The sequence below is a fragment of the Lepisma saccharinum genome, chromosome 1, assembly GCF_977018435.1.
Source record: "Lepisma saccharinum chromosome 1, izLepSacc3.1, whole genome shotgun sequence".
NCBI lineage: Eukaryota > Metazoa > Arthropoda > Insecta > Zygentoma > Lepismatidae > Lepisma > Lepisma saccharinum.
The window spans coordinates 174,679,278-174,696,616 of NC_139229.1; the positions used below are offsets into that span (position 1 = coordinate 174,679,278).

At 37.5% G+C, this 17,339-nt stretch overlaps 1 protein-coding gene across 4 annotated transcripts in view; it reads left to right on the forward strand.

The window, feature by feature from the left end:
• Positions 1-12,440, forward strand: part of LOC146004300 (uncharacterized) — a 65,343-nt gene extending 52,903 nt beyond the window's left edge. For all 4 annotated transcript variants that reach the window (XM_083143034.1, XM_083143041.1, XM_083143049.1 and 1 more), the window contains exons 14-16: positions 223-376; positions 5,411-6,237; positions 11,280-12,440. In XM_083143034.1, the coding sequence (XP_082999160.1) occupies positions 223-376; positions 5,411-6,237; positions 11,280-12,073 (1,775 nt within the window). In that variant the 3' untranslated portion in view covers positions 12,074-12,440. The remainder of the gene's footprint in view (positions 1-222; positions 377-5,410; positions 6,238-11,279) is intronic.
• Positions 12,441-17,339: the final 4,899 nt, after the last annotated feature.

Genomic DNA, 17,339 nt, shown 5'->3' on the forward strand with positions numbered 1-17,339 from the left:
CACTAGGACCTCTAGAAATAGCAGGAATTTGTTTTGTTCCTTTTCCATAATAAACCTAATTGTTCGCCTGAAGATGAGAGAAGATCTCTCCCAATCATGGTGTTAGATAAGTATAGGTAAAAGCACTAGACAATGGATAATGTCCATTTAACATTCATGCTAATACTCGTATATACCTGTAGCTGAATCTGACTTTTTTTAAAAAAAAAAATCTTATTTCAGGCAACCAGGATACATATATGCAGGGCTTATCATTACTTTTTGATGTTACATCTTGGCTTGCTCGACAGTATTTTCTACTGGATTCACCTCGAGAAGCACGGTGCTATGCAAAGGAGCAATTACTTCTTTCTCAGAAGCTGGCTCTTTCTAACAGGTATTGCATTTTTTCTTGTTATTTTGTGGATGTAAATGAGTAATGTGATATACTTGCTGTGCTGAAAACTTCATGATTTCATCAACTACATGGGGTCTATAAACTGAGACACTTCGGAAGCAATCACTCCTATAATTATTCTTTATATAAATGCTTACATTTTGTTTAACAAGAATATTGTATTTTTTTGTGAACACAAGCATCTTCCACACGAATGTGGTTGAGCAGCAAATGCTGACAGCCACCCTGTGATGTTGTAACATGCCATATAATTGTAAACTTCTTATTTATTGGTTCTCAGATTTTCAACATTGGTAATCAAGGGTAACCTGGTGAAGGTTCAGATTCCAGTTTAAAACTGTAGGTTGTAACAATTAGGATATCTGCTGCGATGCCAAGGGTCCTGGGTTTGAATCCCGCTCGAGCTTGGTTGTTTGTGAATGTCCATTCATCAATTTCATCACTTATCCCCATCTTCGCAAATTAGCCAAGAGGCACAAAATGCGAAGTAAAATAAACCAAATCAATCAATCAATTAGGATATCTGTGCATAAAGTGGACACAAAACAAACTTTGTACATAGGTTTTCATTTTTTGAGAATTTCATATCATGATGGACTTGTATATTCTTGATACAAACTGCATTGCAACATGTGATATTTTCTGTATTGTGAAATTTATGTTTTATTTGTTAAACTTACACTTTCCCGATTTTACACTACTTGGCAATGTACGCAAAATTCTAGTTTGATGTTCCCCAAAGCACCATGTAATGAAGGGGTCCAGGTTCAATTCCTGAGGAAGATGAATTCCACAGTTGATTGGATTCCACTTTAAACTGTAGTCCAGTCCAGATTACAACATATGATCAAAACTGAAAACTAAAAATTCTGTGACACAACACCCCTTTAAGTTTAGAGATCTGCCAAGTCACTCTTCAGTGGGTAATGTGAAGTCAGCGCATCTAGTCCCTTCACTAAAACTACATCTTGAAGTTTGAATTGTTATGGAACATTTTTATCGACCTCCTATTTTGGTTCTTCAATCTTAAACAAAATATAGAACGAATGCAGACAGATCTTGAACCCAGTGCATGTTGACACCATGTACTATATTCTATGACTGACGTGAAACTGATACTTAGACATTGTAGGCTTCTCTGATGGCACATGTAATAAGGGGTCCCAGGTTCAATACCTGGTGGAGGTACATAGTGGTTTGGATCACAGTCCCAATTAGCCTATCTGTGCATAAAAGTGTGATTTTAACCTGGGGTTGGTTGACTATGTCGGCATGTTAGCACAATGCTAACACCTCCATTTTTCAAATTTCGTTCATCTTTTTTGGTTCTTAATATCATTTTTTGTTCATTATGTGAATGTACCACATTGTTGTTTCGTCACGTCTTGTGTACTGTGACCCATGAACATTTCTTTGAGTTTGATGTTCATTTTCGATTCTCCACATGACTATCTTCTGAATAAAGAATATTGCATTGCTCCTCACATGCACTTTCATAGTCTCTATCATCCATTAACCATTGCAAGATATGAGTATTGTCCATCATGAAAAGAGTCACTTAAACACAAAACTGCCAATAAAATTCACAAAAACAAAAAATAAAAAAAAATTTGAAAAAAAAAAGCAGTCCCATGGTTGCTTGACACGTTAGCGTCATGTTAACATTTTGACAATTTGTTGACAGGATCACTGCACAGATCCTAAAAACAAGGGAATGCTCCGCTCTCTTATATTTTTCCAACCATAACAAAACAAAAGAGCTAGACTGCATCTCAAAGAGTTTTCATATTTTACAATAGATATATAAACAGATGAATCAATGTTAGCGCAGTGCTAACATGTTGACCAACACCGAGCTATAACAAAACACTGTAATAACGTAGGATAGTGCAGAATATTTTTATAAATGTTAGTATGTATTCCATTGGACTATACCATTTCAGTGCACCAGAGTTTTGTTTTACAAAGTCTGCCCAAGAAGAAACTGAATATCTCTCTATTAATTTCTCGTGCAACTGAATCACTTATACCCTTCAAAGTAGTACACTGTGAATCCACACGGCACTCTCAGTGTTTCTTCCACTGCTTGAATGCATTCTGGTTATCCTTGTGTGGAATAGACCTTACATCTCCTTAACAAATTTTCTTTAATGTTTTCTATCATCTGGAAACAATATCCTTTAAGTGTTTATTTTTAGCCTTGGAAACAAGAAATCCTTAGGCGAATAGGGGAGGGATAAAATGATCTCTGATTTGAAGATACGTTCCTTTTGTTCATCTGTCTGCAACCGTGGATCAAATTTAGTGGAAAAAAAAAACAATGCATGTTGAGTTTTTCTTTTAAAATCATCTGATATAAAACATCTCTCAACCTTCAGTGTACAACTGATCAAAATTTCGACCACCACATGTATACCCATTGAGGAAGGATGGTCCATATTTTGAGCAGCAGCACGCAGCAACAATCCACCATTTCTTGAAAACTATACATGATTTTCAGTTCTGTCTTTTTTTATCTTTAGTATACATGTGAAGGTGTGACAAGTATCGCTTTTCTTCCACTTTTGGCTAATCGCGACAATGAGGATAAGAAAATTGATGAAGGAAAACTCGCAATGCCCAGGCCGGAATTCGAACCTGGGTCCCCTGGGAAACGTCAACGTTGCTCTTACATTAAGCTATGGGAAGGGGGTAATGGAACCAGCATTCACTCCCTTCTGCTTTCAAATAAATATGAGATTTCCCCCAAGAGAAGGAATTGAGGCAGATTTTTTTTAACATTAGTTGTGGGATACAGAGTTTTTCGAACATTTTTCTTTTTTTTTTCGAATTTTTCCCCCTCAGTTTGCTTGTAGAATTGGACACTGTATTGCATTAATAATTACAATGCAAAGCTTTCCTGTAACCATTTCCTTTCAGAAAATTCCCTGCATGCGGTGAAAAACTTTAGTGGTAAGCACCACTGCAGAGTGCTGTTTCCAAACATTTACTTTGGCTGTACTGGCACGCTCGATCGCCTCCGAAGTTGTACTTTAACTGAAACGGGTGTGCCAGTTTATCTGAACAGAAGTGTACCATGATGTATAGACCAAGAACATAAAATTGAGGATTTTCTACATCTACATCTACATTTACATGCATATGAGATAATCAAAATATTAAAATTGCAGTCCTTTAACCCTTAGATGTCGAGGCATTAACCCTCCCGTTGCCAAGCTTTTCGATACCTGTATTTTACCAAGCAGGGTATTTTGACTACCCCAATAAAATTTTGTGATTTAGTGTAATATTTGTTTTTAGATTCTTGTTATTTTCAATGAATATCTTTATTTAGTATTGAAATACAGTTTTTCAAATTATTAAAAGTATTTAAACTGAACATAAACACCGTATGGTGACACTAGTGCAGCATTGCCATGTATGCGCGCTCTAATTCAACTCAACAATAGTAACCTGACACAATAGAGAACAATATATGTTATTTGAGCTAAACAATGGATGTATGGTAAAACTCAACAATGGAAAAATTAAATAACGAAGATGAATGAGAGACATATTTCGTAAATCCTTCATTTTTGACAAATAAGAAGATAAGACATTTCATACCAAGCAGGTTAGTCTTACAACCCCACCAATATATCCCGTCAATAATAACTATAAAAACAAAAAAAAAAATTGTCAGTCACGAGTGTGAATACAATTTCAATCATTTTAGGACAGAGTCATGAAACCACAAGTATGCAGCTCTTCAGTTAAATTATTATAGGGAAAAATCAACCGGGGGTAGTCAGAATACCTCGCTTGGTAATGCGAGGGTTAAGAGCCTCAACACAGGTGTTTAAGTGTGAAATATGAAATTATATACTTTTCAAAATAAATAGTGTCAACAGCAATCAAATTACTCATGCCACACTTTAAAGCTCATGTATCAATACAAACATGAATGTCCAGAACATTATCTGAACCACAGTTATTTCCCATAGTCACTTATTAAATTTTATCAACTACTGGGACAAAGTGTGTCCCACATCAATTTTTTTAGAATTAATCAGAAAATCCATTTTACCATACACCACTGGTTAAAAATTGATGAGGAACTATGCATTTTGCATAATTTACAGGATATTTACACTGCAACAGAGTAATGTGGCATGTTTCAGACCCTGCAAGATACACATACCATAGAAAAATATCAGTAGGTCATTGCTGATAAAATTTAAAAAAGAGGTATAGGTTAAAATACCAGTATCAACTCAGGTCTAGTATGTTCATATCATGTGTATGTAATGTTGCAGCTATTATATGCCAACCCTTTTCACATCTTTTTTTGTGCCATCAAATGTTTGCAGTTTGTGTGTTCTGATTCATAGAACTAATAACAATACTTATCATTTATAAATTTAGAGAAGTACAAAACAAAATAATGTCTTCACAACATGTGACAATTAGGTGTCCAGCAGGAAACATCCAATTTTCAAATTACCTGAAAATTATGGTTTTCCAAAATTTAGCACATCCCCCCTTTTTTTTAAAAAAAAATACTGGTGATTGGCATTGCATGTCATCAAAGAATATCCAGTGTCAATAGGGTTGGTGCCTGACGTGATTTTCAGAAATTTCTTCTGTAAGCTGGCAACACTGCTTTGCTAGTACAGTGTTATTTTTCCCCCAAAAAAAGTATCAGCCTCGTTTTAGTGCAACTTTACTACATATTTTTTGTTCACTTTGGTCTATTGTGGAATGCAGTTAATACTAGATCATTTATAATGATATTTTATTCACCTTACATATTGGGGTATATTTAAAGTGAGAGTTATTGTAAATAGACGTTTAAATTAGCAATTATTTTCTATGTATTTTTCCTACATATGTTAACCCTACTACAAGTACAGTTGTATTATTATTAGTTCCTATGTGTGGTGTACTGATTTTTTCTTAATTGCATGATCGACAATTTATTTTTAACTGCTACATGGTAGTGTGTTATTATTGTTACCTCTTCCTTATTTGCAGAACTGCACAATTTCTTTCTATATTGGCTGACGTGGATATCTTATGCCACAATGTCGATGATTGTCAAGTAAAATTGCTTGGGCTGGCAAAGGTGTTAGAGTGTGATGAAAAGGAAGCAGCCAAGGAACTTGTACAAAAATCAGAGTTGATGGCAAAGTTAAAAACAACAGAAGTCAATGATGATCCAGATAATTTTTTAATGCCAACAGCGTGTATTGTGAAAGAGCTGGTTAATGACTGGACCGAACAGGTGAGAGAAGTGCCAAACAGAAAGAAACTTGCTTCAACTGCAGAACTTAGAGGATCTCCATCTCTTGAACACCCACTGTTCAAAATGCCGAACTTCATCTTTCATCCACGCAAATGCAGTTGCTATCGGTGCACCAACGTTGTCCACCAGAACGAGGTGCTCAGAAGCATTCTGATACAAGCGCAGTTGAGTTCCTTACGGGGCGACAACACAAAGGCAGTTTCTTTCTTTAAAGGTGCTCTTACCGTGTACAACCACTTGATGCTGAAACGTAAACATATTCTTGCAAGTATTTCTCATGCGTGGGATCTGGAGTTCGGAGCCCAAACAAAAAAGGTTGAGATATCAAGGAGCTGCTTAGAAATTCCCCTGGAGATCACCAATGCCAAGGTGCTGCTTGCGTACAGTGAGTATCTTGGCTTCCGTGGAAGATTCACAGATGCACAGTTTTACAATTTGGAAGCTTTGAGCATTCTGAGTAATTTGTGGGAGGCACAGATTCATCTCTTTCATTCTGCACTGGAAAAACAACTGTCTCTTCACTTTGCAATTAAGGAGGAGGAAGAATCAACTAAAGGTAAGTTGTAGATATAATTCTCAGAATTTCAGGTATATCATTTTTCCAGTCATCAAAAGGTGACATTCTGTCTTAGTTTCCTAGAACCCTCTGAAACCCATATGAAGTTTTACACAGTTAGTCAATACAGATTAATTGATATATGAGCCACTTCGTGGACATACATGTATATTCCTGCATTTAAATATGAACTCTTAAATTTCATTATAAATACAGTACTGAACAAATTGTATCTAAAGATATCAGTTTGGTGGTTATGTGGAGATAGGTAATTAACTCTGATAAACTTACTATTCATTTTTCCGCCTAAGTTCTTTTTCAGCGATCAATTTCGCCACTCGTCTGGTGGTTTCGTCAGGCGTGAACTGTCTTGATACAGCTGGCGTGGTTCCTTCTTCTTCCGTTTGCGCTTCTGCCGGCGCTCGTTAAAGCAGTCCTTTCACTTTTTGTCGTTCTCGTGCGGGCGTAGAGCTTCCTTCTGTTGGCGTGCCTCGGGGTTTTGATGCTGTACAAAACTTATGCCGAAAAATTAATAGTAAGTTTATCAGAGTTAAGTACTGAACATTGTAACTATAGCACAAATACTAAGCTCAATTTCTCATAATCTCTTTCCTCAATATACACATATACACACCTGTACAACATTTTTTTTCTTTCTTTCCTGCTAGCTCTGTGGCCAAACGCATTGAGTGCTGGACTCACAATCTTGCCATTGATGGTTTCAAGTTGGAGTCTGAGGGTTGGCATGTGAAAGCCTTATCTAATTAGCATTCATCCTCATCATCGTGATGAGCTAAATTTGGTAGAAAATCAACATAACATAAAAATACAAGACGAAAATACTTTTTGTATTGTTGCCTATGTGTGCAATAATTCATTATTGTGAAATGACTTAGGCCAATGAAAGATTTGCGAGTGGAGCTGAAAAGTTGGATGCACTTTTTTTTTTACAGGTTTCTTTTATAATTGAATTGAGCACCTTCTTTAATACTTTTTTTTTGTAACTCATGCATAGCTAACTACAGTGTTCTTCCTTAGGTCTTTCTAAATTTTATACTTCTTGATTGGAATTGCATGCAGTATTTGTTTCAGCTGATGTACTACTACTTAAAATAAGTCATTTAGAATTAGAACAACTACTGCCTTGTGCATTATGAAGAGAATGCAGGAAAAAAATGCATTCAGTGTATGAAAATAAATCTGACTAGACATGAACTATTAAATGCACATTATAAATAATGTACTGCCAGACACACTTTAAATTTTACAATGCAAATTTTGAACGTGAAAAATATTTTTTTTTCTCATTTTTAGCATCAAACCTTAGGTCCTGGTTATATACATACGTGGGCATACCCAAAAGAAACCGAACTAATTTTTTTGTGAACTTATTTATTCACAATTTAAGTACAAACCTTCAATCCCCTTCAAAGTACTCTCCACTTGCATTAAGACACTTGTCCATTTTTGATTCCATTTTTCAAAACATTTTTTAAAGTCATCTTTTGTGATGCGTGACAGCACCTCTGTCGTTTTTTTCTTCACCTCAGCAACATCAGCAAAATGCTTTCCTTTCATGTCTCCTTTCATTCTAGGAAACAAAAAAAGTCGCATGGGGCAAGGTCGGGTGAGGAACAGGGGTCATACCATTTTTGGTCAAGAATTGCCGTACAGACAGTGCTGTGTGAGCCGGGACACACTGTTGCGCAATTGTTTCAAAACTTCGCTGCACTGAACTCCAAGTCACTCCCGACAGCTCCACAATTTGTTCAATGGTCCGTCGTCGATCTTTGTTGATGATTTCACGAATTTTTTCAACATTGTCATGTGTTTGGGCCATGGAAGGACAACCAGAACGAGGTTTGTCATCAATTGGCATTTCACCATTTTTGAAACTGGAAAACCACTCAAACACTGACCTGCTTCAGCGACGGCACTTGGCTTACGGACTCAGGAAAGTTCGCTCTATGCGCTCCTAGAGGCTAAACATGGTACTACAAAAGCTCTGCCAACCACAAAATTAATTCGGTTTCTTTTGGGTACGCCCATGTATGTGCTCTTTAGTGAAATTGGATGAATGAAATAACTTTCAGTTGAATTAATTAATTGGCTAGGATGTCAGATTGGATTGGATTGATTTGTTGTTTTAAGTCCACTTTATGCACAGTAAGGCTAATCGGGACTGGACCTACAGTTTAAAGTGGAATCCGAACCACTATGTGCCTCCACCGGGAATCGAACCCGGGACCCCTTGATTACAAGGCGACGACGCTACCATTGCGCCATCGGGAGGCCCTCTAGGATGTCAGACTCTGATCAGAAATATTTATTTTTTTATTCAAATGAAGTTCTTGAATAGTTACTTCTAGAAAGAGGAAGACCATGGAAATCCATCCTCCATCTTAGACTAAGTGGGTTATATTTATCCTTGTCAGTTTTTAACAAGAGCATTTTGTTATCGTTTTGCTTTTGCCTAGATTTTTGATAGATACTGCATAATTCAAAATCAAGATTTTTTTTTTGAACATCTCTAATATCATGGACACTTCTGGGTTCTATAAACATCATTCTCTTTCAGTAGGGTTGTTACAGCCTAGAAGTGTCCATTACCATACAAACACATTTGTAGGTTGCATTTCTACTATGAAGTGTTAAGCCCCCCCCCCTTCCTCCTCCCTCACTTACTCAATGAATCATTTGGTTTCTTTTGTTTAAATCTTACAAAGCCATAAAATACACCTTATAATTTTTAATCCCAGACATTTTTTGCAAGAAAGTATATGTCCTTTTCCCTGCAACTTCACATTTATACTGGTTTCTATTTTGCCTTAATCACTTAAAATTAATTCATCAACAGTTTCAGTATATTTTATCAATCTTATTACGCCTTTTGATGTAAACCTTGAAAACTACATTTGGTTAGGCTTTGTTAGAAAATCAGCAAGGATTATTTTATTTTATTGTGAGTTCTGGTTTTGCTCATAGTGTAATATTTCAATGATGATTGTATCTATTTTCAGTTGTTATGAATTAAATAAGTATATAAGATACTTAAAGATAAAACTTCTGTACATATGAGGTATGAGGTTGATGTAAAAATAATGGCAGATTTTGAATGACAACTTTGAAATGCTACAACTTGGTCAGAACTTGTTTTCGTTAATCAAAATAAAAACCATTACAATCAACCCATTTGGCCAATAAAGGGCAAGTTTTTCTATTCTGGTAGCATAAAATTCTGGAGTTGACTAACTCTTGGAAGGCGTTTTCGGCAGCATCATGGTTGTTGAAGTGTTTCTCTTGTAGGAAGTTGTTGAGATGCTTGAAGAAGTTGTAGTCGGTTTGCAAAATGTCCAGTGAGTATGGTGGGTGAGGCAGACTTTCATTGCCCAATTCGTTCAGTTTCTGCAAGTCAGTCAAGCATTGTCATGCACAAGGATTGCGCCTTTTCTGTTGACCAATGCTAGACACAGATGTTAAAGTTTCTGGTGAATTTCATCGATTTTTTGACAATACTTCTCTGCTGTGATGGATTCGCCAGGATTCAGAAAGTTGTATTGCATGCAGCAGACTACCAAAAAGACACCATGACCTTCTTTTGATGCAATGTTGTCTTTGGGAAATGTTTAGGAGCTTCGTCTTGATCTAACCATTGTACTGAACATCATATTGTCGTATAGGATCCAATTTTTGTTACACATCACCAGTGCTCGAAAAATCTTCTTCAGAGCTAGGTGCCAGTTCTGAAAATCAGGCATCAGGAAACCACCTACTAGTAATTGTGGATACTATAAGAAGCTGAGCCATCCCTTGTGGCGGAGTGGTTAGCACAGTGCGCTACGATGCCAGGGGTCCCGGTTTCGAATCCCGGACTGGGCTTGGATGTTTGTGAACGTCCATTCATCAATATCATCATTCATTACCATCTTTGCAAATTAACCAAAAGTGGCACAAAAAGCGAAGTAAAATAAAGCAAATCAATCAGTCTATAAGCTGAGCATAACCGTATTCAAAACATCGCTAAATTATGTGAGAAAGCGGGAAATGGGGGGTTGGGGGACAAAGAGTAAGAAATTGTTACTGATTCTACAGAATGTTCACAACGTTGATAAAAAAAAAACATTTGCTAACTTACGCTGTACTGCAATTTGAACTTAGAATCTTCAAATTTTCGTACACTGAAACTTAAAAAATGGCAATATTACAGCAATAGATCAGTCGCCAAGCTGAAATTTTTAGTCACCATGGTGACCTGGCTTTTTCGAGCCCTGCCCATCACAATACGTTTGAGTAATGGGTTGTTATTGATATTCAAAAGGGGTGCAGAGCACACTTCAAAACGGCTATTTTTTTTGTTCTTGTTTCAATTTGTGAGGTACCCACTTATAGAGTTTTTTCATCTTTACAAATTGCTTCAAATGGCGATCAATTAGTTAATATCAAGTTCTTCTGCAACCTCTTGTGTATTTTTTTAGCAGATCATCTTGTCAGTTGTTCATTGTCACCTTCCAATGGATGCCAATGACCCTCATCATCTTCGAGACTCACATCACCGGTATGGAATTTTTCAAACTACCTGTGCACTTTACAAAAACGCTTCCTTCACCCCATGCTTTAATGACATTTCGAGTTGCTTCTGCAAGCTGCAGCCAAGTTTGAAGCAATGGTGTGCATTTCTTGCTTAGACAGTGATATGAAATAGTCTAGAATCGATGTAAATCAAGGGTTAGAAAAACTGTTTTATGGCACATAGATTAAGCAATAAATTAGGTTTAAAATTACATCTAATAAATAAGCAATAAATTAGCTTTAAAATTACATATAATAAATACTCAATATGATCAACAGGAAGTTTTAGATAAAATATTTCCAAAACACAAAGTGATACAATTCGGTCATTATTCTTGCATCGTCCCTAATAATACCATACTGGAAAAAGTATTCTGTTAATGCATATTTTGAAAATATAGTTTATTCTGTGAAATATGTTTATCCTCCACTAAGAGGAAATAAAATAACATCTTTTGTAACTTGTCTTTCAGCATTACGTGATGCAGCCATGTTGTCAAGTGCAAGTACAGATAATTGTGAGGCTGCACCAGTAACACCTGTTCGTAAAGTATGCATAACTCCACATAGTCAGATGAAACCTTTGCGGATCCTTCAGAGCAGTACCAAGATGGCAGATTTTGATTATGATGAGATCAAACCTGCTGGAAGGTTGAAAGTTCGACCTTTGGTATTTGACAGTGATGATGACGGGGATAGCAACGATGTGCAAAATTCAGTAGAAGGTTCAAAAGAGAAGACAAAAGAAGAGCCAGCAGAGAAGACATCAAAAGGAGATATAGTGAGGCAGAAAAAGCAACAGAGAAGTACTGCAGGAAAGAGCAAAGTAGTTCCTGAAATATTCATCGATCCTCCTGAGGAAACAGGTGCCGGGAACAAGTCGAAGAATCTACTTCGTCCTCTGCACACACCTTCACAATCAGTAGGAAATGTTTTATCAAGTGATTTGCCCTCATACAGATCTAAAAGCAATGACATTGATCCATACGATAGCGTGTTCATCTCACCATCAACAGAAAAACCACCTAAAAATAAGCCAAGAGGTCGTCCTTGCAAGGCAAAGACCAAATCTGCTAATGAAAATACCTTAAAAGATGGCAATGCTACAAGAACAGCAGCTGTAAGTAAATCAGCTCAAAAACTCGACAGAAAGTTATTCAAGTCTGAAACATCAAGCCTTTCTTCTCTAGCATCACTTCTAGAGCAAGATGAAGTGAAAGAAAATGTAAAACCTCGTCGGACACGTCGGAACTTACAGAGGCTTTAAAGTTCAAAGGAATTCTGATAGGTTGCTTCTGCAAGCTGCAGCCAAGTTTGAAACAACGGTGTGCATTTCTTGCTTAGACAGTGATTTGAAAACTGATGTTTGTAAAACATCTGTGTAGATTACTAAGGAAAAAAGTGTATGTTCTGGTCTTGTCTATGACAGCCAATATCAAGGAAAACTTACTCATTATTTTGAAATCCCTGTATTTGTGTGACATTGAATATAATGGTTTGTTTTAATAGAGGAACTATAAAATGATTTGTAAAAAATTTTTTTAAAAAAATTCTATACTGCTTCAAAAGTAGGAGGCTACTTCTTTTTATAACTTTGTACCTAGATGTTTCAGAGCATAAATATAGTCATATGTGCTTGCTTGGTTTTAATGTGTTGTTTTTGTCACTTGATACTGAAATAAAGAATATAATCAGGATGAAATGTTTTTGAAAATTCAAGGTAGTGAAGGATTACTAACGTAGAATGTCTTATGAATTAGGGTGAGCTGATGTGTGTGTATGCATGCTTATACCATCCAATTTAGACATTCTCCAAAGTATGCAAGAAACAATATTATTTCCTTATCAACATATGCCTAACACTTGCACTAGCACAGAGATTAACGTATTGAACTCCAAATTGAAGAAAAGGTATGAATAATAGTTTTTTTTTTCATCTTTTGTGCAATAAATATAGTTACATAAATATTCGACATTAAGGCATGCTGGACCTTGGACTTCCAGCAGCAAATTTGTTTTTAAGATTTCTCCTCCTTTTAATAAACCATCATGATATTCTAAATTATGAAAGATAACATCAGTTTAGAATTTCTTGTATAGCATTCAACTGGATATTTGTGTAGTTTACCCCCCCCCCTCCTTAGATATTTGATAGTTTTGTGGCACTAAGATTTTTTTCTATTACAAATATCTATAACTGAAAGCGAAGATTCACTTCAATGCTTCAACAGAATTCTAAAAATTTTTTTTTTTCAGAATTTGCATTATCATATCAGTATATCGAAAGTAGAGGAATTTTCGAAAATGATTTAGCTGGTGCAAGCTAAGACTCCAAGTGCACTTGGTGCCTTGATGGTTGACTGTGTTGAGGGTTGACTTGATATTTTACTATGGAAAATTCCAAGTTGAAACTCTAGCATGGGCATAGATGTTCTTCCTGAATTTCATCTTAATCACCATTTATTCTCATCATCGTGATTATCCAAAAGTAGCAGAAAAGCAATGCTAGTTAATAAAAGTATAAATGCAAATTTAAGAATGGAATCATATTTGCTAAGCTCAGAAAGTTTGACTCCCCCCATAAAAAAAAGAACCAAACATCTACATACACACTTTAGTCACCAATAGTTTGTTGTGGGCAGTTGGAAGTAGCTGTCCCCCTCTCCTCTGGTACTAAAATTGCTTGGATGCTTTACATCTAGGCAACCATACTGAAGTCTTGGTCAGTTTCGTTTTAACTTCACTTGCACTGATAGGCTAATTGGGACTGGATTTACAGTTTAAAGTGGGAGGCAAACCACTATGTGCCTCCATCAGTTATCTCAGGACTCCTTGATTACAATGGGGTGACTTTCCCACCATGCCATGAGGGAGGCCCACTTCTGAAGTCTGAGAAACAGGAAGCTTTCTTATTCTGGTGCAAGACCAGTTTTGTCCAGCTGAGAAAGAGGCCTAGTTCTGAATTTAAAGTAAAAAAAAAAGTAAAGTGTTCCCCTGTGCATAGCACCATGCCATGAAGGCGTATAGGGGGTGTGGGGGTAACGCCCCACACTTTCTTGATCCGGTCGTGAGTGGGGGTGATGTGATCAGCATCACGCCCCTGACCGCCTTTACCCCCCAGGGTTCTGAATTTAGAAAAGAAAACTGAATTACGATCTTCCTTGTGGTGTGAATGCCCTTTTTATCTTCTGCTTGTGTTCCAAAAACTGCTGCTCCCATTTAGCCTACTGGTTGGTTAACTAGTTTCAAAATTTCTGTGTTGATCCAGCATTGTGAGGACAATTGGGGAGCCTTCTTGTGAGCAATAGTGGCAGATGCCAGCCTTTAAAGCCATAAAACCACAGTTATGGGACTGGGTACACTGATCATGCACCACCCAACGAAAGCAACTTGGCTGGTCTTAGCCCTCAATAGACTGTTTACACCATGGGGTTTGTTTGTATGCATTGTCGTGGCCAGACATGGGCTCACCAGGCCCAGACTCTTCCCAAAATTTGGCAAGTCATGTAGAAATGTTGACAATGCATTGAGGTTGGTTGCAAATTTTTTCACTTAGAGACAACAATTACGCTTTTATTGAAGATCTATTTTTCTCACACAGATTATTAGAGAGGTTACAATAGGTTTCATGTGGTGAAGAAACCTGATAACTAGTCATGTGTCTCGATAAACGTCATATCACACACACACACACACACCCACCCCATGGAATCTTTGAGCATTTTCGCTGTTCATATGTTCTTTGAAAGAAAGGACAAGTGTGTCTCATTACACCGAATCGCATGAATTGACAGTTTGCTCGTAGCTGCGAGATTCAAACTGTTGGTGACCCTGGTTCAAGTCTGGCACCATTGATGTGGATGTTTACAGATTTGTCAAAGCAGAGGCCAAATAAATTGTACATATTCAGGCTAAGTACTAACAAGTGTTCAAAATTGTCGCTGGCCTGGTTTCAGCAGCCACGTAATACAGGGTGAGCATAAAGTCTTTCCCTGATTACAAACTTGTATTGCTAAAGAACTATGCTAGATACAGATATGTGGTTTGTTGGAAATGGTAGCTTAACTCGTAATGTTTTGTTATCAGTACGCTTCGACATGTGCTCCCTTTGTTGCCCTTAGAACATCTAGGCGATACTCAATTTCTCTCCATGTATTTGCCAACATCTCTTCCGTCACCATCTCTATAGCATCCCGTATTCGTGTCTGAAGAGTTTGCATATCAGGAATTGGTGAACTAAACACTGTGTCCTTAACGTAACCCCATAAAAAAAATCGAGGGGTTATGTCCGGCGAACGCGGTGGCCAAGATATGGGACCATCTACCGATGCATCTGTCTGGAAAGGTGTCATGCAAGAACTGGCGAACAGTTAACTCCCAGTGTGGCGGTGCACCATCTTGTTGCAACACTACCCATGGTTGAAATTCCTTGAACTGAGGCTCAATGAAAAAGAACGGTCCAATAATTTTGTTGTGCAGTGCATTATGCCACACCAAACATTCACTTTTGGGCTGTCCTTTATGTGCTGTAACACGACGTGTGGGTTCTCAGACCCCCATATCCGGATATTATGTCTGTTTACTTTCCCAGATATGTGAAACGTCACTTCATCTGAAAATTACGCTACCTGAAACACAAGAGAAGAAGAAATCAGACAAGAGAATAAGAATCAGACAAAACAAAGAAATGTAAAAAACTTGATGTATTGCACTACTTATTGCCATAGGTTTTATTTGCCTATCTACCGTGGAAGTTGAGATATAAATATTCATAATCAGGGAAAGACTTTATGCTCACCCTGTATATCAGCATGAAATGAACTGTCTTCTCGAACATATACAGTAGGGATGGCCAAACGGATCTGGATCCGGGTCCGAAAGTTTTGGGTCTGGATCTGGATCCGGGTTCAAAAGTTTCGGGTCTGGATCTGGATCCGATAGTTTCGTATCTAAATCCCATTATATTACCACACCTTAAAAGGTATTATGATCTTCGATTACAAAGAAATTTTTCATTAGTTAGTCCTTCAAGATTTTTTTCAAGTGTTGTTCCTAAAATAATTTGCTACGCATTGGCTAACACACTTGTGCACACAAATAATCTTACTTGTTTAACATAAAATGTCAGAGGTGATTTTGTAAATGCCATTGAAACGAATATGTATTCATTCGAATGTATTGGAAATGGAAACACACATAAATGTGAGACATTCCATTCCAGGATGAAACCTCTAACACATTTAACAAGATAGAAATACGTATTATACAAAAATTATACAATTGTTCTACAGTTACAGTTTTAAAAATTAAAATAGAACATTATAATATATGCAGTGTTATATAATTACAAAGTGTAAGACTAACAAGGGAGGTTATCTATGTGTCCCCCTCCGATTTCCATGAAACTTCGCAGGTGTATAGAGGAGCCCAAAGGAAGAAATACGTGTTTTTTGTTTCGGCTAAAAAACTGTTCTAGGGGGCAACACCCCCCCCCCCTCAAATGTCAAGATGATTACAAATTGAAGCGAGGATCTGACCCCTGTGTCCCCCTCCGATATCCATGAAACTTGGCAGGTGTATAAACGGGTCCAAAGGAAGAAATACGTGTTTCTTTGTTTCGACTAAAAAACTGTTTTAGGGGCAAACCCCCCTCAAATGTCAAGATGAGGACAAATTTAAGTGGGCAGGTGCATAGAGGCGCCCTATGCCCCCTGTTTCTTCCTATGCCATATTTACGTGGTTTCGGGGTCAGATCCCCACTTCAGTTTCTCCTCATCTTAACATTTGAGGGGGGTAGCCCCCTAAAACCATTTTTTAGCTGAAACACAAAAACACGTACTTCTTCCTTTGGGCCCCTCCATACACCTGCCAAATTTCATGGAAATCGGAGTGGGACACAGGCGTCAGATCCCCGCGTCAATTTGTCTTCATCTTGACATTTGAGGGGGGTTTTGCCCCCTAAAACCGTTTTTTTAGCTGAAACAAAACACGTATTTCTTCCATTGGGCCCCTCTATACACTGCCAAGTTTCATGGAAATCGGAGGGGGACATAGGGGTCAATACCCACTTCAATTTGTCCTCATTTTGACATTTGAGGGGGGTTGCCCCCTAAGACAGTTTTTTAGCCTAAACAAAAAAACACGTATTTCTTTGAGCCGCTCTATACACTTGCCAAGTTTCATGGAAATCGGAGGGGGAGACTTAGACCTTCCTTCTAAGTGTATTAATTACAAATCACGCACGCGCGCGCGCACACACACACACACACACACTATATATACAGGGTGTCGCAAAACTCTTTCAACAACGCTTGGGTGCTGGTAGATATCATAAAAACAAGTAACTTTTCCCTATAAAGTTTACCTCGAAAGCGCTCAGTTTCTGCGCTATAAGCGCTTAAAATCTATCCTGTACGTATGCAACCCAACACAGCAAACGCTTGCTCTGACATAACTACCAGGGGCGCGTGGCAGGTTTGCCACTAGCGTTCCTTGGTAAGAGAGACCACTTGAAAACAACAACCTGGGAGTCT